Source organism: Sphaerodactylus townsendi, unplaced genomic scaffold (genome assembly GCF_021028975.2).
Source record: "Sphaerodactylus townsendi isolate TG3544 unplaced genomic scaffold, MPM_Stown_v2.3 scaffold_18, whole genome shotgun sequence".
Taxonomy (NCBI): Eukaryota; Metazoa; Chordata; class Lepidosauria; order Squamata; family Sphaerodactylidae; genus Sphaerodactylus; species Sphaerodactylus townsendi.
The window spans coordinates 4,247,946-4,274,208 of record NW_025950341.1 but is presented as its reverse complement, the minus strand read 5'-3'; the positions used below and the strand labels follow the sequence as shown (position 1 = coordinate 4,274,208).

At 41.8% G+C, this 26,263-nt stretch overlaps 1 protein-coding gene across 5 annotated transcripts in view; it reads left to right on the top strand.

Moving 5' to 3' along the window:
• Positions 1-26,263, top strand: part of RASAL2 (RAS protein activator like 2) — a 319,429-nt gene that overhangs the window by 142,292 nt on the left and 150,874 nt on the right. For all 5 annotated transcript variants that reach the window (XM_048482483.1, XM_048482478.1, XM_048482477.1 and 2 more), the window contains exons 2-3: positions 10,062-10,189; positions 20,208-20,334. In XM_048482483.1, coding sequence (XP_048338440.1) covers positions 10,062-10,189; positions 20,208-20,334 — 255 coding nt within the window. The remainder of the gene's footprint in view (positions 1-10,061; positions 10,190-20,207; positions 20,335-26,263) is intronic.

Below are 26,263 nucleotides of genomic sequence, written 5' to 3'. Positions count from 1 at the left end.
TCTTTTGGCAGAGTTCTCTCGCGGTTCTTGCCCTAAGCTTACTGCACCAGAAGCAGAACTGAATAGCTGCTGTTACTGAGTCCTCACTGTTCCGTGAAAGAGTTGGAGTCTCGTCAGAAAAAAAGAGGTAATGTCTGCAAACTCGCCAGTAATTCTGCATCATCTTTTGCATCACAGATCTTCGTTCCAGAGGTTGAGTCATTGTGCGTGAGATCATCAAAATCTTTTCTAAACAATGATCTAGTGTCACAGCTATTTAAGCCCTTTTATTGTACGGTAGGGCCCATTTGCTCAATGCACAGTTTTGTTTTTGTAATGTCAGTGATTCTCCCCCCACCCTCATTTTTGCCAACAGCAGCATTCAGCTGTTCTTGGCTGTGATCAGGGTCTATATGATTAAATTTACACTGAGGCCTCTTGACAACAAAGTCAACCTTCCTGAACTCTTCTTTAATTTGATCTGATGGTTTGTACATTTCACTCAGGTATATGGTTCCCTCAGGTGCATAAGTAACATGATTGTACCTCACAGAGAAAGGCTGCATGGATTTTTTTTTAAATCAAGAAGCAAATCTCACATGTCACCCTTCTATGTTTGTCGGATCACTGCCGTTTTCCTAATAAAACAGGAAAATTCTTCTTTGAAAAGCAGAAGGCTGTTGCTTCCTTCACTGGCTCACTTGCTAGAAGTGAGATTGTATTTTTGAGATTTTTTTTAGACTTTTGAGATTCAGCCTTTTTAAAGGACCAGCTTGCAGTTGAAGGAAGCTTGTGAAGTAGAGCCAAATGGCCCGGTCTCAGTCCCTTGAATGTGAGCTTGTGTGCCTTCATTCCTTTTGCGTAGGATTTGCTTGATAGTTCCTTTCGTCCAGAATATCACTCAGCGGCCAGGCATCCCATAGATCTTAAAGACTGGATATATTAACCCTTGACTTCTAGGAAATGTAATTCACCCAGTTGTGCTCTCAAGAAATCTTGATATTTGGGAATGATACATATAAATATAAAAAGCTTGCATTTCAGGGGTTCATCAGACTGAGGTTGGTAACCACAAATCAGCATTTGACCACTGTTGTCTTGGTGTAAGGAACCAGAAAAGTCCAGGCCAACAGTACTTTAAAAGCTCTTTATTGACTGGCAATCATGATCTTCTACAGAAAATGCGGAATCTGATCAAACTCTCCCCAGCAGCCGCTTTTACGGGCGAAAGTTTTCCCGCGGAAATCCCAGCCCAAAACAACCCTATTTTCCCATCCCACTATTCCCACCAAGACAGAGATTCACACAGAACAGAAGCCAGTGATGGCAAGCACGCAGCAAGGTTAAGAAAGAGATAAAGACTGGCCTGGGCACAACGCCCAGACGTAGGAATGTAGACCCAAGGTTGCATTCAGGCTGCTAGCAAAGCGAGAGAACCTTACACTTGGCTCAGGCTGTGTCCATATTGTGCACTTGTGCCTGTGTAATAGGCCTATATACTACTGTTGTCCGTGTTTCTAGTGCTTCTTTCCCCCCCTTAAATCATACTCAGTCTATATGTTTGTTTGGTATACATTGTCTAATAGCATAATAACAACAAATGCCATGTCCGTAGCATGCACTTTCAAGTTTTGCATATTTTAAAGATGTTCTGTTGGAGACAAAGTATTAGTCATTAGTAAGTTGGCTGCAGTATTAGACCCAACATAGTCACTAGCAGTGTACTTTTAAACATTAAATATATTATTGTGAATGATAAGTAGGTGAGTTCAGTGTGTTTTCCTAACATTGGCATAATTGCCTGTATCAGTCACCTGGTCTCTATTATAGCACCTGTATACTGCTGTGGTATTTTTGGACGTAGAATTTTTCTCCTTGGATAATATGGACCAGATTCAGAATCATAAGAGTTGGAAGAGACCACAAGGGCCGTCAAGTCCAATCTCCTGCAATGCAGGAACACATAATCAAAGCACTCCTGACAGATGGCCATCCAGCCTCTGTTAAAAAAACCTCCAAAGAAGGAGACTCCACCACGCTCTGAGGTAGTGCATTCCACTGTTGAACAGCCCTTACTGTCAGGAAGTTTTTCCTGATGTTTAGGTGGAATCTCATTTCCTTCACCTTGAACCCATTACTCCTGGTCCTAGTCTCTGGAGCAGCAGAAAACAAGCTTGCTCCCTAACCAACATGACATCCCTTCAAATAGCTAAACGTGGCTCTCATGTCACCTCTTAACCTCCTCTTCACCAAACAAAACATACCCAGCTTCCTAAGTCTCTCTTCATAGGTCATGGATTCCAGACCCTTTGCCATTTTGGTTGTCCTTCTCTGGACTCGCTCCAGCTTGTCAATATCCTTCTTGAATTGCGGTGCCCAGAACTGTACACAGTATTCCAGGTGAGATCTAACCAATGCAGAATAGAGAGGTATAATCACATACCTCAATCTAGACACTATACTCCTATTGATACAGCCCAGAACCACATTGGCTTTTTATGTGATGTGTTTAATTCATTTTCAGATTATATTTCATGTAGACTGCCTTGGCCTTCCATTCTTAGTGAAAACATTCCAGTATTGTTGTTTTTTAGAACTTGATATAGCCCCCCCCCCTCTCTCTCTCTCTCTCTCTCTCTCACACACACACACACACACACACACACACACACACACACACACACACAAATGGCATGTCACCATTATGAGATTTACTTACAAGTCCATATTGTTCTTGAAAGTGCAATAAATAGTAAGACACTTCATATTTGGTGGGCTTGTCAAATTGTTCAGATATTTGGTGTGAAGGTTTCTGAGCTAGTAGGTCAAAGTGTGTGGTATATGATGCCATTTGAGCCTGTATTGCCCCTTTTGGAGTCTCCTGCTGGAATTAATGGTATGGAATGGTTGGAGAGTACTGCATAAAGAGAACAGAGTTTCATCTCCAGCTTTAAAGAAAAGAAAACAGTATGTTTATGATATTAGTAGCCTTTATCTAGCTTTCAGCTCAAACCATGTTCGAGGCTAGCAACCAACAGCTGTAGTAAAAATGGTGAAGGGGTGGGTTGAAATCTCAAAGCCTTTGATATTAGCACCACAGAGGTGCCCCCAAACTGGATAGGACAGGGAAGAGGCCAGATGTGAGGGGGAAATGGTGTAGCGAGCACAGACAAGGTTCCATGGAGACGATGAAATGGGAACCAAGGGAATAAAGTTGTGAGACAAAGCTGAAAAGGGAGTTGGGTCTCAGATTTGCTCACTTGCACAACTTTGGTCTGTTTCCATACACATGCCCACCATTTAGGCATCCTGCAGGTAGAAACGCTTCCAGTTCAGTTAGCTTCACTCACTGAATCCCCTCACTGGAATTTTCCTTTTTGTGATCGTGATTCTTAGATGTGACATTGGAACAATCAATATATAGTTTCGGTCATAAATGTTTTACTGCTGGAAAACAATTTAGGTGAGTTATGACACTAGACAGTATTGGAGATAAATTCTAGTCCTCCTTACATTGTAAAACGGAGAGTTCAAATTGTTTGTAAGTGCTGCCAACTTAAATTTTACTTTATGTCACAGCTAGCCTCAAAACATTTGTTTCTCAGTTTCCAGCTGGTTGAAGATGACAGGCAGGTGAGCCTGTTTTCCCCGCAGTATTCTCTTTGCTGTCTGTTATTGAGTATAGTAGTAATAGAAGGAGAGGACTAAAAGAAGTTTAGTTTGTTCATATGTAATGATTATTTGATAACAGTGCTAAAAATAAAACAGATTTTTTTCAACAACCTATACAACTACAACAAGATTTCAAACCAACTTTTAATAAATCCAGGGTATTTTCACATGGGCAAAAATACCTTCTCCCTGCCAATGTTCATCTTTATTAGGCCTGCTTTCAGTATACTTGTCTACTGTGTAATGTTGTAGAAATAAACTTCCCCTTTAGGAATGATCGAGTTTAAAAAGTCATGGGAATGCTGAGGGTGGGAATACAAAATACTTCTATTTTGTTTTGCAATGGCATTGTGTTTAAATACTGAATTTACTGATTGATATGGCTTAATACACTGAGCAGACAAATGCATGGCCAATAGATCTGTCGGTAGCTTTGAAGACTAAATGGTGATTCCATGTTCAGTGGCAGTATATCTGAAAAAAATAGAAATCTCTATTACTGCTTGCTTGTTGGCATATGATGGCCTGTATCTGTCTACTGACAATTCAGGCATTACATAGACTTTACCCAGGATCCATTGGGCCATTTTTTTCCATCTTAAAAAAACCCCCTCTCCTGGGAAGAACTATGCACTCTTCTGTAGCTAAGACTTATATACAGGAAACAGAAGGACATTTAGTTGGAATTTTTGCAGCTATGCAGCTAGGGTTGATTAGTATATTGTTTGCAATACTTCACCCCATTTTAAAAAAATTGTGGAGTGAGATTTTTGTTTTTGAAAAGTTGTCTTGCTACTTTCAATGAACTGGAGATTTGTATTTATTAAAATATATGTACTAGCTACTAATACATTCTATTTCCACTGTATCCCACAGTATGACATATTTATGTCAGTAAATGTACAGCAGTTTCGTAACAATAATGTAAATGCATGGATCTCTTTCATTGGCTTGTTATACCAATAATTAATAAGTTATATTTGTTGTTGAGAAAAAGGTTACATCCTTGCCTTGCTATCTTTCATCATAAGAAAACACTTGCCAATTTTGACATAACAGCATTTTTTATTTTTCAATTCAGCTGGGCACCTGAGTAGATAATACTCCCCAATATGTTGCATAAGTTATTCTCACTGTTATACTCAGTCATTTTGCGCACAGTAATTACATAATCTAATTATGGTGTAACAGAATATTAATGGGTTCATTGGTAGCTTTACTTCTGTAATCCTCAACACCATGTTGTCTTTATTTTAAACATTTCTGTTGTTGAATAATTCTGACACACATGAGGGAGGAAAGCTTCCAATTAAGTATTTCTATCATAAATCTACGCCAAGTCTTCAATTATTGGGAGGTGTGATGCCCCATCGTGTATGCTGACTTGAACTAATTCTCTCTTGATTAACTACAATGAAATTATCACTATATCTCTGTAACTAGTTTTAAATATTAAAATTAATTAGCTTTTCAAAATCTGGCCCCTGGTTATCATATAATTCTTAATGCATGACCCATTTCATGGCAGAAACTTAGAAAGATCTTGTATACATTCTGGAAACTAAATTCCTCCTGTGCTTAATAATCACAGCATGTTCCAGTGCTTAGATTTCTTAACTGGCAGCCATCTTCTAATTTAGGGGAGCTGTGAGTGCCACAGCATTTGCTGACACCCAGGGGTCCCCGGCCACCGGCCATTTAGTCACATGGGGGATGGAAAATCAGCACACACACACCCCTCCTCCCCCCGCATTCATTGCCTGCATGGCCATGCCTGGTATGCTCAGCTCCAGCCAGGCTCCTTTCAGAGGTGCTCCCCTGCCCTAGGCCCAACCCAGGGGGGGAACTGCCTGCCTCTTGGCTGCTGACCAGCCAGCCAGCCACCCCTCACCTCAGGCCTGGCAAAGGTGAGCTGATCGCCCTCCAGCCACCCCTTACCTATGTGGTAGCCAGGCTGCTCCTTCAGCCAATCTCTCCCACCACGCACCCCTTGGCTCAGCTCCACCAGGTCCGGCCCTGCCAGGCTGCCCAGGACCTCCGCCACCGGCTAAGGTAAGGGGGACACGGGGAGGAGGGGCAGAACTGCTGTTGCCCCAGGCGCTATTTTCCCCCCGGTACACCTCTGCTGACATCTTTCTTCGAACCCTCTGAGTAGGGATGTTGCCTAGTAGGGCTTCCACTTGGCCATTGGAGATCTGATTGGCCGTGAAGATTTTTTAAAAAGTTGCTTTAGCACAGGAGCCACCACAGCTTACAGTTCTTTACTGCATGACTGAAAGTAAGGTGTCTACATGCAAGAAAATGTTTTTGAACAATACATTCATTCAGAAAGGCATCCTGTTAAATAAAGTTTCTGTCCGAAGTGTTGGAGAGTTACTCTTAGAGTTATGCACAGCCTTACTCTCTGACATTTTGTGGCTCCACATCTTGCAGCAATCATTTTGTAGTTGCACCCACCACCAAACTCCAAAGGTCCCCACAGGGTCAAAAAGATTGGGGACTCCTGTTCTAGCTTTTTCTAATAAAACTTTTTATTATAAAAATTCAGACCACAGAGGTGTCTGAATGTTTATCATGTAACTTGAGTTTGATCTAATTCATCTTTGCATATGTATCTACTTTCTCTATAAGTACAACTTACTGTTTAGATTATAAACCTTTTTTTAAAAAAATCGAAGCAGTGGTTTGAGAGTTAGCCAAATGTTTCCTTTGTATTTAAACCAGATTCTGAGCAAATAAGTGATCGAAAGGTTTGTTGATGATGCTTCAGAAGTTCTTATTGCTAAATTGTTCTGTCTTGATACTTTTTTTGCATCTCTTGAGCATCACCTATTTGTCTTGGATTTATCCTTTCATTGTACAAATAACTTGAGAAAACCAACTGATAAATATGCTGTTCATGTTCTATATGCCATGTCTTGTCTGATTCAGTGCTACTTGCCTGGTGATGGGGAGGGGATTCTCATAGGATGACCAAAAGAAAGCAAAACAACATGAAGGGCATTTTAAAAATTGTGATTTTCATAGGCATTTATTTGTTGTATGTAATCCTGAACCTACGGTTGCAAAAAAGTGAAATTCGCAATGACAGGTCAGATTTGTCTATGAGATTTGATGATGTCCTTGCGATAATATGTAAATATGCCAACTATTCTTTAAGTTGCACTTAATACTCAAGACGCCATTGTTAAGACTTGAAAGATTTCTGAGTATATCAAGCGTTCACAATTCATGTGAGCATGTTTAAAGATCTCAGGGTTTTTCCCCCTCGTCATGGTGTTGGAAGGACACATCAGCTTCCTTGACTTAGGTTTCTAACAGTAGCCATTCTTTCTAAATGTGTTTGCAGTGCTTCCTCATACACAAGCTGTGCATTAATAGGCAGTATGGGGAAGTAAAGTTGGCTTCTTTTGTTTTGAAAGTCAAAAGTAAAGAGAACCTGTTTCAGAAATGACACTTTGGTACCATGGGGGTTTAATGAGGTAAAAGCTTGGGGTAGCCTTTGTCTCAGGAGTAGTGGGCACATAGATCAGCTGTAACAAGACAAATGGCATACATACAGACCCTCACAAAGAATGCCCGTGGTTTCTCACAAAGACATTTCACCCAGGCTTGTTCATGACACTCCATTTAACATTTTTTTAAAGCCATAAAAGTCCTTTCTTATAATAGTTGAGATTTTCAGAGAGAAATTGCAGTTTCAGAGGGAAGAAGTTAAGGTGCCATCTAGCGTTGAGAAACAGATACTTACAAGCTTAGCTAATTTAAATTCTGATTTCCAAGCTATGGGCTTGTCGCTTCAAACGTGCTATAAATCAAGCGATTCTCGAACGGGGGTAATATGTGCTCTTAATTTAGCAGGGAAAGTTGAAGTGAACAGAGGTTTGATCTTCTCTGAAAATATAGGGACAGTAAAGATATAATAGCCTATCCAATGATAGGCTCACAGATCAACTTTTGATGGCTTCATGATCTAGGAGAAATATTTATACCACTGAATATGTTGCTTGCATTCCTATATTTGCTTATATGGGGGAAAATAGAATGCATTACTGTCCATGTAATGTTTGGTTAACGCTCCACTCACCTGCGAAATTGTTATTCCTGTGGCAGCTCCTTTTGTTCTCAATCTGTGAGGATAATACATGAGAAAGCTCTATATTTCCAAGGGGTGGGTCAGTTATCCTATTTCAAGATACAGAGAAGCAAAAAAAAATTACATTAGATACAGCAGGGATGAACAGCAGAAATACCACAAGCAACACAAGCCATGGAATGCTTAACCAGAACATTCTTAGAGTTGTGACATAAATAACAATTGTGAATAGCTGGCAAGCATAAAATTGGGAGACCCTAGCCCATAAATAGCACAAGGAGCATGCTGGTATTCCTTTGCGGTGTCAGTAGTATGCGGAAGGCTGGTAGTTTGCACAAGATTGGTCCTGGATTGTCACTGACAAAAGAAAAGGGGAGTGACCAGTGCCAGTGGAAGGGGGGGGGGGAGAGATGAGAGTTCCCATTGAGGTCAATACAGGTCACTTCTTAAGGGACACCTGAAGAGGGGAAAGAGTCTGAACTGGAGATGACAAAGGGCTCAGGGGAGAGTAAGAAAGATTAGGACCTTCGAATTGGAGATACAGAAGCCAGCCAGTCCAGGAATGGCAAAAGGAGAAATAATAAGACCAATAGAAAATTCAACAGTGCATTTATGGATTTTTTAAAAAAGGTCCCGATGACCAATTCCTCCCTTCCTCTGCAGATTCCTCCCGCATGTGTTGCTGCTGCCCCTTCCTAAGAAAAGGGTATTTAATTTTTCTTAATGCTGTGGTTGGATAACAGCCCACTATTGTGTAATCCTTACAACACTGGAAAGTAGATCAGTATTCTCATCTCCAAGGGGTAAACAGTAGTTTGAGGCTGATAAGGTGTGGCTTGCATAACCTAAAGTTACCAGTAGTTCAGGGCAGTGGTGAGAGAGGATCTGGGTACATTCTGATTTTATTCCTACTTGCCTTTCCAGATGTGCACTGAACTCTTCCATTGTTGAATTTTTGGTCTCAAGAAAGGGGTCTATGGTGAGCAACTGCACACAAATAAAAAAATTGGGGCTTAGCCAAAGGCAACTTAACTGAACAGGTATATCAGGCAGGAGAGGCAAACTTGTGGTGCTTGAGTCTCAATTCTTTGGTGTTTCTCAGTGTCTGTACTTCCAGGTGTACTTCCAAACCATGATGATTTGTTCTGGTGTATTATCTATTCCTGTAGATCCCTTTTAGAAACAGGAACTGCTGTGGCTGTGGATTCACCACCCCCTAGTGGTGAAGCTATGCTTAAATTGGCTTAATTCTCCTTTTTGTGGAACAATTCTGGTCCACAGTGAAAAGGGAAATGAACAATTTGTTTAACACTTTAGAGTTTAGCATCTTAGAAATAACATAATTGCCACTCTGCAGAAGAGTTTGAGGAGGGGCTGGCAGGTATTCTAGTGAAGATGTTTGTGCAACTGCGACATGCGGGGCTTTGTTTTCAGTGTGTCTTAAACTTAGCCACAGCTACAGGTCTAAGCTTGGATGATATAGATCAGGGGTGTCCAACTCTGGCGCTTCAGATGTTCATGGATTGCAATTCCCATCAGCCCCTGCTGGCATGGCCAATTGTTGGCCATGCCAGCAGGGGCTGATGGGAATTGTAATCCATGAACATCTGAAGTGCCAGAGTTGGACACCCCTGATGTAGATAGTACTGTATTGCTACAACTGTACAATTTTTGGCATCGGCAATAAACTAATAATTGACACATAATGTCGTTTAGTTGCCATCAGTTCACATTTGACTTATGGTGACCCCTGATGGGGGGTTTCAAGCCAAGAGATGTTCAGAGACCATTTGCCATCTTCTGCCTTCATGTCACGCCCCTGGTATCACTTGGAGGTCTTCCATCCAAACACTTGCCAGCATTGGCCCTGCTTCGCTTCTGAGATCTGATGAGATCATGCTAGCCAGGTCATTTCGCGATCTATAAATCAAGTTACAAGATCATAGTCTGGATTCCATGGTATTCAGTGACAGAATGGATTTCCATCAGCAGAATGGGACTGTCTTACCTCCCACCCCTAAATTATTTTCAAAATGTTGCTCCTGGATGGACAGGGGACTCCTCCCCCCATGAGCATCGGTGTGTGGGTGTGTGGGTGGGTGTCTGAGTTCTGCTGCAGGAGGTGGAAATCAGCAAAAAAAATTACCCATTTCATTAGTGGAAGCTTTCTATGAGGTCCAGTCCTTATCTTTAACCGCTGAAATGCTGTTCTTCATTTCATAAAGCAATTGAATAGCTGCTGAGAGCATGACGAATAAAACTGATGACATGTTTAACCGTACCCTCTTATTTTCCTCTCCCTCTCTTTGTCTAGATGTGAAAGGACCGCCAACTCACCGGCTATCTTGTGGCCAGTCCCCCGACTCTGAAACTGTGATATGGGAGACCAAGTACTCCATTCTGACTGACAGCCAACTTGTGCTGCTGAACAAAGAGAAGGAGGTGAGAGACTGAATGTACAACAGCTTTTGAACAGCTGTTTGGCTATGGTAGTGCTTGTACCAGTTCCAGCTCTATCACATATGTAATGGGAAGTAGAAAAGCCTTTACATTAGGCTTCTAGAGTTCTGGTTAAAATCATCGTGCACACGGTTTTCTAAGACACAGTTTCTCAAATCTGTTTTTGAACTTCAGCAGTTTACTTCCTGATTCTACCATCATTGTGGCCCCAATGTCTTTCGATTGATAGCCGCACAGAATCCTTGCATGTACTGGCATAGGTGGGAAATGAAGTATCTCAAGCTGCCTTCTAAAGCCAGGCAGTAGAATCGGAGAAGATGCTGTAGCCAGAAGTTCTCATTTATTTCCTGTCTTTCCTTAACCTTTGTTGTTGGTATAATGAATTTGGTGGTTTCTTCTTCTTCTTCTTCTTCTTCTTCTTCTTCTTCTTCTTCTTCTTCTTCTTCTTCTTCTTCTTCTTCTTCTTCTTCTTCTTCTTCTTCTTCTTCTTCTTCTTCTTCTTCTTCTTCTTCTTCCTCTTCCTCTTCCTCTTCTTCCTCTTCTTCCTCTTCTTCATCTTCTTCATCTTCTTCTTCTTCTTCTTCTTCTTCTCCTCTTCTTCTTCTTCTTCCTCTTCCTCTTCCTCTTCCTCTTCCTCTTCCTCTTCCTCTTCCTCTTCCTCTTCTTGGAAAAAGGTGTGTCTTGCTTCTTTTGTAGCAAAATACTTCCTCCTCTTGGAGCATATCACCCCTCCCAAGTGTTTACATGTCCCTCTTCTATCCCATTGTGATGGTAGTGGAAAGGGCCCTCAAGTCATATCTTTCTTATGGTAACCCTGTTGGGTTTTCAAGGCAAGAGACGTTTGGAGGTCGGTTGCCTTTGCCTATCTCCACATGGGCTGCGAGAACTGTGACTACCCCTCAGTCACCCAGCAAGTTTCATGTGGAGGAGCAGGGAATCAAACCTGGTTCACCAGATTAGAGTCTGCTGCTCTTAACCATTATGCCATGCTGGCTCTGTAGTCAAATCGAAAGGGACCTTGTTAATCATTGAATATACTTTAAAATGGCTAAACAGAACCATCTAAATGTGATTCATCTGTATGTTATGGGGGTGGATCCAAGTATCCCAAGGATCCTTCCACTAACCAAATTGTGTAGCTTTTGCTATAACCTGTAGACTAGTTTTGTAGAATTTAAATTTGTTAGTTAATTTAGTTAATTTGTTCAGCTGTCTCCGATGAATAAACTCAAAAGAGAGCCCAGGCATAAAAAAAGAGCAAAATATTGAAGATTGGCATACACACAATTTAAGAATCTCTGTCACAATTTCATCCTGCTTGCATGCCAAGTAAATATAATGCATGTAGTGGGCTCCCTGGTGAATCTGCCTAGGTGCTGAATCAATTGGTGCGCTTTTGTTTGATGGCTGGTCACGGTGCTATCAAGTGGTTCAGTTCAGCTTGCCGTTCCTTTAGCAGATGGAGTGGCTGGTTAGTGCCTGCCTGCCAACGGGCTTAGCTCAAGGCTCTTGGTGCTTTTCAAGCAATTAAGTAAGTCTTCGTTACTCCTGTTAAGATTGCATTGAGTTTCATATTAACAGGCAATTGAAATGCCTCAACTCTTTAGATCAGGGGTGTCCAACTCCGGTGCATCAGATGCTCATGGCCATTCCAGCAGCGGCCATGTTGGGAATTGTAGTCAGTGAATCGGCCATGTTGGGAATTGTAGTCAGTGAATCGGGAATTGTAGTCAGTGAATCGGACACCCCTGCTTTAGATATTATCAGCAATGCAGCTCAGGTTAGTCTGAAGATACCACTAATGTAGTCCTGTATACCCTGTTGTTTCTTGTTGGGGTGCTTTTATGAAAGGTCTGGTTGGGTATATTAGTTGGAAGGGGAAGATTTATTTTGATCTGAACCCTTCTGATGATATCTAACTTGCAAAGAGGGAAAGAGGAGGGAAAGATATGATATAAGTAGAAACAAGACACTAAATTTGCATAGGAGTAGAGATTTGGCTGCCATTTGTTGGCTACCTTAAAGATAAACAAATAATTGGAGGTTACCATAGGAGGGTCCATATGATGCCTTAATAAGTTATTTGATTTGCATAGAACCTGGTTTTCTTGATGAATGGTAATGCTATGGCCAGGGCTCTGTCAATGCTGTGATTCCATGAGTACAGGAAACCCTTCAGTAAATGTATTGGACTTAAAATTGACACTTTGATTTAGATCTTGTTTCTAATGTCTACAGAAACATCCCTGAAAGTCTGTGGAGAATGTCTTCTGAAGTCAAAAGCCAGAGGAGTAGCTGAATACAGTTTGCATTAGTCAGGACTGTAGATTCAGTGTTCACATACCTCCCTGCTCCTTTCCATAACAAGCAACACAGAATCCCTCTTGTAAGACAAGATACATAGATTTGCATGACTTATTTAGGTTGCAGAACTGAACTTTCCTTGTCACAGAAGTATACATTTGCCAGCCCAATTACATGGAGCTTTGATTGTAGCTCTGTTTGCCAAAAATATGAGATAAAACATTGTTGGGGTTGTGGCCTATCAATTTCAAATATGCATAAAACTGCTTTATTCTGGTCCATCAAAGTCAGTACTGCCCATTCAGATTGGTTGTGTCATTCCAAGTTCTCAAGGGGCAGCATGCTTGCTGTCACCTCTAGCATCATCACTGAATAACAGGACAGACCTAACTAGATCAAAGCCCTTTGGGTTTTCTCCTAGTGAGCTAGAAGCAATGTTTACATCAAAAGACTGTACACTAAAACCGTTTAAACCAACAAATGTTTTCTTTGTAACACATTTTTCAGTAATGAGGTTCTGAGAAAGCATTTGCTGTGATGTTGGGGTGGAGGTGTGGATATGAGCAATAAGTATGAATAATGCAGTCAGTAAACTCCTGCTGATTAAACTTTTGTGCAGAAGCCAAGTTCTCCCTCAGCACAGTGGATTTAGAATTTGCAACAGCTCTGAACCATCCTCACCTGAAGTACCTTGTGTCAATTGCAGTATTAGCAAACAACTATGGCCAACTGTCTGGTTAAACCTCTTCTGATGGCCCCACAGAGAATGACAAAACAGTTCTTGAAGCACTTCTCCATTTGACAAAGTAGGAAACCATGTGGTCCTCAATTCTCAGTTTCCCTTGGTTTGACTGAATGCACCACAGTTATTCAGTTGACCTATCTTCTTAAACATTAACTGATTCCCTCCGTCCTCTCATAATTCCATTTGAAGAGTTCTGTTTTCAAAAACACAAAACCCCACTAAAAACAAACAAACAGGAAAACATCCAAGCCAGCAATTTTGTGTGCCAGCATCATTGGACATGAGAGACAGTGTTTGGGTAAAAGAGAATTGGACAACAGACCCTAGTAGAGAGACACCAAAGGAAGTGCTTCATACTGAAAGATTAGAGAAACTCAACCAGACTAAATCTTTTGCAGCAATTTCTGGCAAAGCAAAAAGTTCATCTGACCAACAAAAAATCTTATTTCTGTTGAACAGTGATGTTGATAATAAAACCAAGACAACAGCCAAATTTCTACATGTTGTTATTGAGATGCATCTACAAATGTAGAGTAAGACTTCTATAGTACTGCAGCTGATTCTCAAGTTCTGTTATGTTATATATGGATATATTTTTATCTGTCTTTTATGCTGATATGCCAATAAAGGTTGACTTAACTTGACTAGAGGAGAAATTGAATTGAGGGCTACAGTCGTACATCTCTGGATATTGCACTCCCGTGTCACTATTGTATTCATTTGCTTCCAGAATTGTCTTGTCCACAGAGGAAAATCCAGTTGTAAATTATGGATTAGCTTTAAGCCTCTCAACAAACCCTACCAAATATTTTGCACAACAGAAGGGCATCTTTGCTGCTTGTTGCTATTTTTTTCTGGCCCTTTTTAGAAAGGCTTATGCTTTATAGTATCAGCAAACCTCAAAGACAAAAACATAAGAAAAGATCTTCTGTGTCAGCAATCCATTTAGTCCAGCGTTCTGTTTGGCAGAGCAGCCAACCAGTTTGCCCTGATGGGCCAAAATACATGACCCAGAGGCTAAGGCTTTCTCTGATGCTATGTCATTTGATTGGCATTCAGAGGTTTGCTGCCTCTGAATATGCAGGTTTCCTTCTATCTCCATGGCTAGTAGTCCTTGATGGACATCTGTGAATCTATTTAAACTCTTTTTAAAGCCATCTTTGCTTGTGGCCATCTTTACGTCTTCCGCTGGCAGTAAATTCTACAATTTAATTCTTCATTGGGTAAAGAAGTATTTCCTTTTGTCCACCTTGCACCTATTGCCCATCCCTGGGTGTCCTCAAATTGTACTGTTATGGAAGGAAGGTCCCTCTATCCACTTTCTCTACCTGGTGCATCATTTTATAACTTGTTTGTTTAAATTCCTGCATGTTTTTGATGCCCACCAGTAGGATTGACTCATCTAGAGGTCCATTTTCTTGTCCACTTGAATCTGGGAGTCACATTCATAATTTCTGCCATTTCATTTGTCAAAACTTAAATGTTAAACAATCTGAAGATCTTCCTGGAACGTTCCTATGAACTACCATGTAGGAATTAATACACTAATAGCCAGATCTTATGCAGGTTTATTCACAAGTATTTTGATGGAACTGATAATTTCCTGATTCCTGTGTCACAAAAAGCAGCCTGTTATCCCAATATCCTCGTTTTTATGCCAACTGGGCTGAAAGGCTGTGCAAGCCCCTGCTCTTGCAGCTGGTATCATAAGTATCCCACTGAATTCACCATAGTTATCCAGCCAACCCATCTTCTTAAATATTGACTAATCCCCTCCCTCAAAATTCCATTCTAAAGGCACTGTTTTCGAAAACACAAAACACTGTTTTCAAAAACCGTTAAAAACAAGCAACCTGTTTTTAAAAAACCGTTAAAAACAAGCAAACATTTAAGCCAGCAACACTGGATGTGAGAGACAGTGTTTGGGTAAAAGAGAATTGGACAACAGACCCTGGTAAAAAAAATGCCCAAGGATATGCTGGCTGTATTGGCAACTTTAGTGATTACTGCAGAGCAACAAATACGAGAAGACTGATTTTTGTCCTATGGCAGTTCTTTGTGTGGTCTTTCCACTTGGGCTACCCTTTCTCCCCAGGCTTCAACACCAAACTGCTATGAGGACAAGAATGGGATCAGGTAGGTGGGATCCAAGCATTTCTTTTTATAAGCTGGCATCTGAGTTGCCAAAATACTATGTCCCAGTGCTCAAGCAACAAAATTAACATCAGGTTGGATTCTAGTTACTATGGATCAGTTTATCCATACCTTGCCCATGTCAATTTTCCTTACCTCTCAGTTTTTGACCCAGGCTTAGGTGCGTTTCTATACTACCACTATTACCTTAATGGGTCTTAAGTGTTCAAAAATGGCTCTGCTCAAGTATCCGTCAGGGCTTGAAGGAGCTTATGGTGGTTTCAGGGAGCTAGTTATAACCCCAAAGGATCTTCTATCTCAATTGCCCTCCTTTCTTACAGCTCCAGGTAATTTAAGCAGAATTTTTAAAAGGTTATGGATTTTTGCCTGGGTATAAACATACCAAAAGAAACTGAGGGATGAGGAAAATTGATAGAGGCGAGATGGTTTCCTTGTCAAAAAAGCAAGACAAACAGAAGCTGAGGTAAAAATGTCTGTTGTCAACAAAGAGATGTTGTATTTCAGACTTTGTACTGTGCATGCGAAAGAAAAATGGCCTTTCCAGTGAAGTAAGCACACACAAATACAGCACTCTGCTGCAGCTTGAATTACACACTAGTCCCAGCAAGCCCTACCTATTTATGCTCCGTTGCACAAACAGGGAAACTTAGCAAAAGATCTGACACCTCAACAGTTCTTTAATCCACACACATGTTAAGCTAACACAGCCCCTCTTGCTCACTTCCTATCATGACGACCCTGTTCTACTCTTAGTAATTTCCCCCATTTCTTCACCTACAATCATTTCCCTTGTATTCTGAACATTATTCACGGAGTAAGCTCTCCATAGATGATTATCTCATTCTGGCAGCATCCTTGAACTCAGAAAAAAAATATAATGGAGTCTGCAGGTTTGTGGTGCAAAAATCTCCTGTTGCCTTTTCCCTAACTTTGTTTACTGTCAATTGGCTGTTCCCCCTGAATTGGAAAAATCAAATTGACTATCAAAGTGACTTCCCCCACATATCAGGTGGGAGTTCTGCCAGCTCGTTGAAATGTGTAGTCCACAGAAACTGTAGCGTACACTTCACATGAAGCACGTAGAAGAGCAGAGAGCAGCCTGTCTCTGAGTTGTACACAGAAGCTCTAAATGCAGCAGCTTTTCAAGTTCGTGTGAGTTTAACATGCGTAGATACTACAGAGAGATTTTAGGTAGCTTTCGTGTTTAGATTTGCTTTTGACGTTTGCATTTGCACCCACGCATTCTTCCGCCTAATCCTCCTTCCTTTTTCCAGCACTGATGCTTCTTGCTTTCCTGGATTACCTGAAACCATCACTTTTATCCTATGCCCTTTAGCTCCATACATTTGTTTTCTCTGGGGAAGAATCTGAAACACCTTTCTTTTCATTCAGTATATTTGCATACACTGAATATCATTCTAGGAAATGCAGAAGTTTACAGGTAGAAGAAAGGGTTGGCAGAGGGCTTTCCCTGTCTTCCCTCTGGCTGGACACCTGAATGTCAGAGTATTAGCTGGCCCCTGCTTTAGCCATTGTTAACACTGCCAAGTTCCAAATTCTAAGTTCCAATGTTCAGAAGAGAACAATTGGGTCTTGCTCCAGTTTGCTGTTTGCAGCAGATATGTGGTGCTGTGTGAAGAAGCAGTTTTGTTGCTGAAGAGACAGATTGAGGAAGATTTTGAAGTGTGTTGACTGAGAGTGTTGGGCTTTTACCCCATGGGGATCTGTTTTAGGGTAGTGTATCGATTGGCTTTTAAGAGCCAATTTGCCTAAACCCTTCAGTCTTCACCCACCCGCCTCCCAAGTCTCCAGCTAGTGGGAACCAAACTGTACCCTGTTCAGGATAAAGATGACAGGAGATTTGTGAATTCATCCACCAGTTCCCGGGGATGTCTTTTTCTAGAATGCTCCACTTGGAGGTTTGGGACAGATATAACAGTAACTCTTCAGTTGGGAAAATGTGATTTCTACCTAGACTGCACTTCAGCTAGTGGAGAAGACAATTTTATGGCGTATCAAGTGTAGTGGCAACCTGTTGAACAGTTTTTGTACCACGTAATAAACCCCTCTACTCTCCCCATACTCCCTACCATTTGGGGACCTTTGGTGAAAAAAGCTATCTGCTTTAGGTTTCATTTTGGCTATTTGCACGTGTTCCTCCTCTTAACTTCCCCTTTCCGGCACCCAAATATTTTGGGATGATCTGAAGCAACTTTTTACATCCTATTCCTATTCCTTTTTACATCCTATTCCTTTACATCCTATTCCTCGCTCTGCTGCCTGAGCTGTGGAAGTTTATCTGGGGAATTCAGATTAGCCTATGCACTCCCACATATGCCAGCTGGGTGACCTTGGGCTAGTCACAGCTTTTCAGAGCTCTCTCAGCCCCACTCACCTCACAGTGTGTTTGTCGTGAGGGCAAGGAGATTGTAAGCCCCTTTGAGTCTCCTATAGGAGGGAAAAGGGGGATATAAATCCAAACTCCTCCTCCTCCTCCTCCTCCTCCTCCTCCTCCTCCTCCTCCTCCTTCTTCTTCTTCTTCTTCCCCCCACTAAAGCCCTTTTCCGCTAAGGAAGAATTCCGAACAGTGTTTTTTCACTTGGTAGCGTTTGATTACATTGAGAACCCTGTCTGGTAATACAGAACTTCTGAGTTGGATTTATATCCCCCCTTTCTCTTCTGTAAGGAGACTCAAAGGGACTTATACACTCCTTTCTCTTCCCCCCTCACAACAAACACCCTGAGAGGCAGGTGGGGCTGAGAGAGCTCCAAAGAACTATGACTAGCCCAAGGTCACCCAGCTGGCATGTGTTGGAGTGCACAAACTAATCTGGTTCACCAGATAAACATCCACAGCTCATACGGCAGAGGGGGAAATCAAATCTGGTTCTCCAGATTGGTTGGTAATGAGACCTGGTTCTCCAGATTAGAGGAAGAAAGGGTTGGCAGTGAGACTCTCAGTAGGGTTACCAACTCTGCATTGGAAATCCCTGTAAATGTTGAGGATGGAGCAGGGGGAGGCTGGGGTTTGATGAGGGGAGAAGAAGAAGAAGAGTTGGATTTATATCCCTCCTTTCCCTCCTATAGGAGATTGAAATGGGCTTACAATCTCCTTGCCCTTCCCCCCTCACCACAAACACCCTGTGAGGCAGGTAGGGCTGAGAGAGCTCCAAAGAACTGTGACTAGCCCAAGGTCACCCAGCTGGCATATGTTGGAGTGCACAGGCTAATCTGAATTCCCTAGATAAGCTCCTCAGCTCAGGCGACAGAGCGGGGAATCAAACCCGGTTCCTCCAGATTAGAGCACCCCTGCTCTTAACCACTATTGTTCTTATACCTGCTCTTATACCTCAGTGGGGTATAATGCCACAGAGTCTACCTTCTGGAGCCATTTTTTTCTGGTGTACTGATCTCTATTGCATGGAGACCAGTTGTAATTCCAGCAGACCTCCAACTACCCCCTGGTGGCTGGCAAACCCTCTTTCCAAGTGGTTGAACAGATGAAGGTCAGGGTGGTGGCAGTTACCAGAAAGTAGCTGCCCCCTCCTTTCCCATTGATACATTCCAGAATTCCAAGTTCCAGTGTTCAAAAGGAGACAGTATAAAGTACACAGCAGAAATGTGGCATTATGAGAAAAAACAGGGTTTTTTGCTGGTAGAGAAAGGAGGATGTGAAGTATGAAGTTGGTAGGCTGAAGGACCCAGGGGATGAAAGATCTTTCTCTCTGCAGATCTAATTTGGGGGTCGTGTGTTCTTTGCTCTGTGAAAGTGTCTATTCGCCAGTTTCTGTTGTAAATGTGCAAATAATGCAAATTCTAAACGTATACACTGGGTCTCCAATTCTCTTTTCTCCAAATGTAACCTACCCAGGTAAATCCTGGCACTTGAACTTCTTGCCTCTTGGAGATAAGGGGAGTGCTGAGCATAACAATATCTTATTATCCAAAAGAATTTTGTTTGTGATGTGATTTCTGGTAAAAATACAATAAAATATATATTTTTACAGTGGGATGCAGATTGGCTCAGGTATCATCTATCAAGTGAGCATTTTATCTGCAGTCTGCACTGCTTTAGAATTAGCACACAAGTAGTTTACATATTTGACAACAATGACTAGAGTGGTGGTCTTAACAAAGTGGCAAGCAGAGGAACGCCCTAACCTTGAGATCTGGGACAATAGATCAGGAGAATGTGTGACAGTGGCCAAGCTAACAAATAATGTGAATAGACAACAGAACCAAGAATTTCAAAAGAAATGGAAAAATGTCATATTATTCTCAAAATTAAGATGAACAAAGAATAAAATTTGAAGAGATTTAAATTATTAAGTGTGTAGAATATAATGAGTTAAGAAGGAAAATTAAGAAATTTATTTGAAAAATAAGTAAAAATATGAAAATTTGATAGTATGACATGTAGCTTATAAGAAACTAACGATAGAAATCCTGTTTATCTGCATTAATATGTTTAATTATTAGAACTAGCTTGTGATTTTGTTGAACATCACCCATGTAAATACATTGACTTCCTCATGCTCAGAATTATAGGTTAGAAAAGATCCATTTTCTTTTTACCGTTCGATTATATTGCCATATTTTCTTATTGTTCTGTTCTTATTGTTCTATCTTATTGTTTCCTTTTCATATTCTGTTAATATTGAAAAATGAAAACTAATAATACAAAAGAATTAGCACACAAGCAGAAAGAATTTCTTAGCAGGAAAGGGTTCTTTATTGCTCCCAGCTATTTGCGGGGGGAAGAGAAATATAATGCACCTGTGTCCTTTCTGTATGCAGGTGGCTGATGATGGAGGACAGGAGCTGGTGGCAGAGCCAACCAAAGGGCGATGTCTACGGCGCACAGTCAGCGTTCCTTCCGAGGGCCAATTTTCTGAGATTCCAGCAGAGGGCGCTGCAAAGCTCGGTAAGTGACACAGAATTAGATTAATGAACGCAGCCTTTACCATTTATGTTCAGCAATTCTCTGTTCAAGACAATGTCAGTGAATTGCTGTCAGTCTGATAGCTCAGTTACTCCAAAGCACCAGGATTTACGTTAACGGCGAAGTTTCTGTTAAATTCAAAAGTGTGTGTGAAGGGGGTGCTGTTATCCAGCACTGTCAAAACTGGGTGTTTACGAGTTTATGAATCAGCTCTGGAACTTTAGAGTTATTTATTAAGATAAATGCCACAGAGTCTGTACCAATATTGAAGCATTTCCTACTCAGGGTTTGAACTGCTTCGCCGCAATGTTGTTTTTGAACTGAATAAATATTCTAGGATCTCGATTTCTGTCAGGCTGCAATCTGCTTAGATCAATGATTTTCATGTATTTTGGCATAGTGAAGTCTCCCTGCCCAAGTTACTGTAACAAGCTTTTTGAGCCCTGCGAGGTCACGGAAAGTGTGCAGCAGGATCAGCAGTGGCATAGTGGTTAAGAGCAGGTGCACAGGTTTGATTCCCCACTCTGACACTTGAGCTGTGGAGGCTTTTCTGAGGAACTAAATTAGCCTGTGCACTCCAACACTCGCCAGCTGGGTGATTTTGGGCTAGTCACAGCTTTTTGGAGCTCTCTCAGCCCCACCCACCTCACAGGGTGTTTGTTGTGGGTGGGAAGGGAAAGGAGATTGAAAGCTCCTTGGAGTCTCCTTAAGGGAAAGAAAGGGGGAGTATAAATCCAAACTCTTCCTCCTCCTCCTCCTCCTCCTTCTCTTCTTCTTCTTCTTTGATAATTTTTTTAAAAAAACCTCTTGCATCAAGTAAAAGAGGGGAAAGTGTGCCAAAGAAATAGTTGAAAAGGGAGAGCTAAGCAGAGGCAAGAACGGTGGGAACAACTGTGACTTTGCAGCTTATCCGGTTGTGAGAGTCCCACCTCATGTCTCTAGCTCAGTGCCAATTGGCCATGCTGGCAGGGGCTGATGGGAATTGTAGTCCATGAACATCTGGAGAGCCACAGGTTGCAGACCCCTGCTCTAGCTCCTTATTCAGAGTAGCACTAAGAGCTTTGGGTTCAAGCTCCTCTTATAACCTTTCTTGTCTTTCACTCAGAGGGCTCAAATAAGCTATTTTTCTGAAACTAGATGTGAGCCAGTCAGGGACAAAACTGCCTGAAGGTTAGAACATGGAGAATTCACATGTGTGCAGTTTTTGTGCACCTCAAGTGTGGTTGTTAGTGTTTAAAATGTCAGACTAGGATCTGAGGGATCTAGAGTCAATTCCCCATTGCCATGAAAACTCTCTGGATATCTTATTGTCGAAGGCTTTCACGACTGGAATCACTGGGGTGCTGTGTGGTTTCCGAGCTGTATGGCCGTGTTCTAGCAGCATTCTCTCCTGACGTTTCGCCTGCATCTGAGGCTGGCATCTTCAGAGGATATCCTTCAGAGGATCTCTGGATATCCTCGTCCCAGTCACTCCCTCCCTCCCTCTCTCTCTCTATCTGTCTGACTTATCTCACATAGCAGCTGTTAAAATGGAGGGAAGAATGTTAACCCCTTTGGATCGCTACTGAGGAGGGCACGGGGCATAATACCTAAATAATAAAACAAATTTGATGTGGGAAATCAGTCATGATTTGGCTCTTAGCAACCAATCATCTAGGGAAATCACTCAGCCACTCCTTGACACGCTACTTTTCTGACACAGATGTACTCCCTATCTGTGCATCTCAGTGCCTGCTTCCTGCTTTGGCGTGCTCGTGTATTTTTTATTGCTCTGTCTGGCCCTGCCATGTTGAAATGGCAGCCCAGCGACTCTCCTGAAATGAGCTCAAATAAATTTAAAGGGCGCTCTCATCTCTTGGTAGCAAAGTTGGCACAAGTGACTTCCTGTTCATAGGAAGACTGCAGAAGAGGCTGTTTATGCTTCAGGTGTTTCTTTTTCCAGGCGCCTTTAATTAGTGATTATATGATAAACAAGCTACAACTGTGTGTGAATAGAAGTTTACTTCTATCTTGTAATTAGCATCTTGCAATTATTGTTATCCTGCCGGCATTTCTGAAGCACCTGCTCAGTGTTCCTTTGACAAGATACTTGTCTCTCTGAGAATCTTCAGGGCTGCATTCTAGACATTGTTAGGAGAAAGAAATGCCATCTTGACTTTCAAAGGAGATGAAAGATGACAAGAGGCACAGAAACGTAATTACCAAGTGAGATGCGTTGTTAAACTGACAAATGGAGTTGGCATTCAAGAGCATTTGACTATACTTCTGTGTTTTTCTTTTCAGGCAGACAAATCTGCTGAAATGAATGGAGGATATACAGCACCTGTGCTTAATAGTCTGAGCCCCAAACTTATCTTTTTAAAATAAATTTGATTTATGTATCTGGGAAAATAGTATCAAAACTTATACAAAACACTGCCAGTATCTTGGCTCATGGGTTCTATTCTACCCTATCTGGAGATTGAATGTTGTCATAAGATATTTGTTAAACCTCCTCATACATTTTGTCAATATGTACAGTTTACTTGGAATGAAGTCCTTTCAAATGATGGAATAATCCATATTTAGTGCAGCATAAATTATGTGGATTATGTAATATGTTGTATCAGATAGTGGTGGCCACAAGTTTTTTTAGTTAAAACAGGGAGTACTGTGATAGTGCTAAACCTTGTCTCACTGAAAGTTAGAAGCTCAATTGTGACCAGGTACCTGTGGAATGCTCTGCTGTGGGCATGGCTCTTCAGGAGTAGTAGTAGCAGAAGATGATTTTGGATTTATACCCCCCTTTTCTCTCTGGTAGGGGACTCAAAGGGGCTTACAATCTCCTTTCCCCACAACAAACACCCTGTGAGGTGGGTGGGGCTGAGAGAGTTCCAAAGAACTGTGACTAGCCCAAGGTCACCCAGCTGGAATGTGTTGGAGTGCACAAGCTAATCTAGTTCCCCAGATAAGCCTCCACAGCTCAAGTGGCAGTGTGGGGAATCAAACCCGGTTCCCCAGATTAGAGTGCACCTGCTCTTAACCACTACACCATGCTGGCTCTCATGCACCTCTCCTGAGTAGACAACGTTTGGGCTTTGAATCACACCCATTACTTTCCATTAGGTTTAGGTACCTGTCCATTGAAAGAAACCTTGAAATATTCCTTGAAAACATCTGTTGTTGCTCGAACAGTATGCTCTGTTTTACAGTGAGCTTAACGGCTAAGCGTTTCTCTAAAAATTTACAAATGGGTCTTGTGAAGGAGAGAATTGGATGTGATGGAAGTGAAAAGGGGAAACAGATGGCAGCCAACAGCATGTGCTACCAGCAGTCAAGGCAACAGCTGCGCCCAAAATAGCTTTGGAATGGACACCAAATGCTAAAAAGCACAAGGGGCAGGCAAAATAGCCAGGAGTGAAACGGTATTGCAGCGCTTAGCTCTCCCAGAAAAACCTGGCTTGGCTCAATAAACCAGCATTATCGTTTGTATTAGTAGATGGTCACTGAGATCGTGATCTGAATTGATGCACATGATTCTGGGTAGTTCAGTTGCTGTGCTGTTTGGTTTGGACCTTAGAGTCCAGGAGGTCGGATCCCGTCTCAGCCCTGAACTTGGTCTTGGGAAAGGTAGCATATCTTGGGTTGATATAGGTATGCAGACAGATGGCACTGATGCGAACTTTATGGTTGTGTACCGTTTCATAAAATATGGAGTAAATGCGGGTTCAAGTATCTGTTTTTAGCCCTCTGCCAAGTGAAAATTTTCTCTGCCTGCAGAAAAGTAGTAAGTTAATTGAAAGTCTAGGTCCGTGGTGGCGAACCTTTGGCACTCCAGATGTTATGGACTACAATTCCCATCAGCCCCTGCCAGCATGGCCAATTGGCATGCTGATGGGAATTGTAGTCCATAACATCTGGAGTGCCAAAGGTTCGCCACCACTGGTCTAGGTCAAGGGTCTGCAACCTGTGGCTCTCCAGATGTTCATGGACTACAATTCCCATCAGTCCCATGCCAGCATGCTGGCAGGGGCTAATGGGATTTGTAGTCCATGAACATCTTGAGAGCCACAGGTTGCAGACCCCTGGTCTAGGTTAAGCACCCTTGTTTATCCAGATTGGTGATCAGATGTAAAAATGGACTAATTAGATAGATTCATGGAGGCCATAGAAGTTCCCTTGGTCATTATAGCCAATCTCTATCGATCTGCCTAATCCATTAATATGTCTTACTAATTATCTGGTTCTTAAACTTTCATTCAAACATATTTGCTGGTCTTTGTGGAATTACCTTTCTAGCCCCCCCCCCCCCCCAAAAAAAAATCCCACTTGTATCCCATCTTGGTAACCTACTGTAAGAAGCCATCAATGTATGATTTGGAAATGCTATCCTTGGAATTTTGCACTCACCTTAAAAAATAAAACAGTCTTTTGGGGTGTTGTGTGGTTTCCGGGCTGTATGGCCGTGTTCTAGTAGCATTTTCTCCTGATGGTTTGCCTGCATCTGTGGCTGGCATCTTCTGAGGATCTGTTGGTAGTAAAGCAAGTGGAGTATGTATACCTGTGGAATGTCCAGTGTGGGAGAAAGAACCATTTGCCAGGCTACTACTATTCAGATGCCCTCACTAATTGATTATGCTCTCTTCATCATTACGCAGATGCTAAAATGGGTGGATCCCACTCAATACATGCAAATCAAGCTTGCTAATTGCACCCTGTACACTTCTTAAAACAGGCAAATGTTTCTTTCTCCCGCCCTGGACATTCCACAGGTGCAGGCGAAACGTCAGGAGAAAATGCTACTAGAACACGGCCATACAGCCCAGAAACCACACCACCCCAGTGATTCTGGCTGTAAAAGCCTTTGACAATACACAAAATAGTCTTCTGTTTCTATGTGTTTTTGCACTTTCTTGCTGATGGGGATATGTTGCCATAATCTATTTAAAATGAAATTTCGTGGATGGGAGTTATGAGCCAGAAATCTATCTATTCGGAGCTTCAGTTATTAGGGGAGAAATTCCATACCACGGTGAAGCTGTAATTAGTAACTGTCTTTCCTTCTCTTGCTAATTGGACAGAAGGCAAAACAAGATTTTGGTATCCCCTTGTGCTTCCGAAAGCTATAATTGTTGCAAACAACGAAGAACTGGATTAACGATGAGTCCTTGGAAGGGTAAATTAATGACCGTGGCATACTGAAGGAGTTTACCTTTCCCCCTCCTTGTATATTACAGGATTCACTGTTGCTTGTTATTAGGAACTAACAGTACTAGGCTTATATACTAGGCAAGTATGAGTAGGCTCTGCAGAGCTTTTACTTGCTGCTTCCAGTAGGTCTGTTAACACGTCCCATACCAAAGCTAATACCCTACCCATACTGCTGTTATCTGTATCCATTTTGATATAGGTTGTACTCTCCTTAAATTCTGTATTTTATGAAAATCTATTTTTTTTAAGTTATAGGTTGTGGGCTTCTGTGAGTGTGTGTATGTATGTATGTGTACACTGTTCTACAATTAGCAGACATCTATAATTCTAGACAAAGAAAAGAAGAAGAAGAGTTGGATTTATATTCCCCCTTTCTCTCCTGTATGAGATTCAAAGGGGCTTACAAACTCCTTTCTCTTCCCCCCTCACAACAAATACCCTGTGAGGTGGGTAGGGCTGAGAGAGCTCCGAAGAAATGTGACTAGCCCAAGATCACCCAGCTGGCATGTGTTGGAGTGCACAGGTTAATCTGAATTCTCCAGATAAGCCTCCACAGCTCATGTGGCAGAGCTGGGAATCATAACCAGTTCCTCCAGATTACAGTACACCTGCTCTTAACTAGTACGCCACTGCTGCTCAGTCAGTCTGATCCCACATATGCTGTAGTGGTCTAAATTTGTTTTTATAAACTATTATTTACAAATGCAAGCTCTGCTATTCT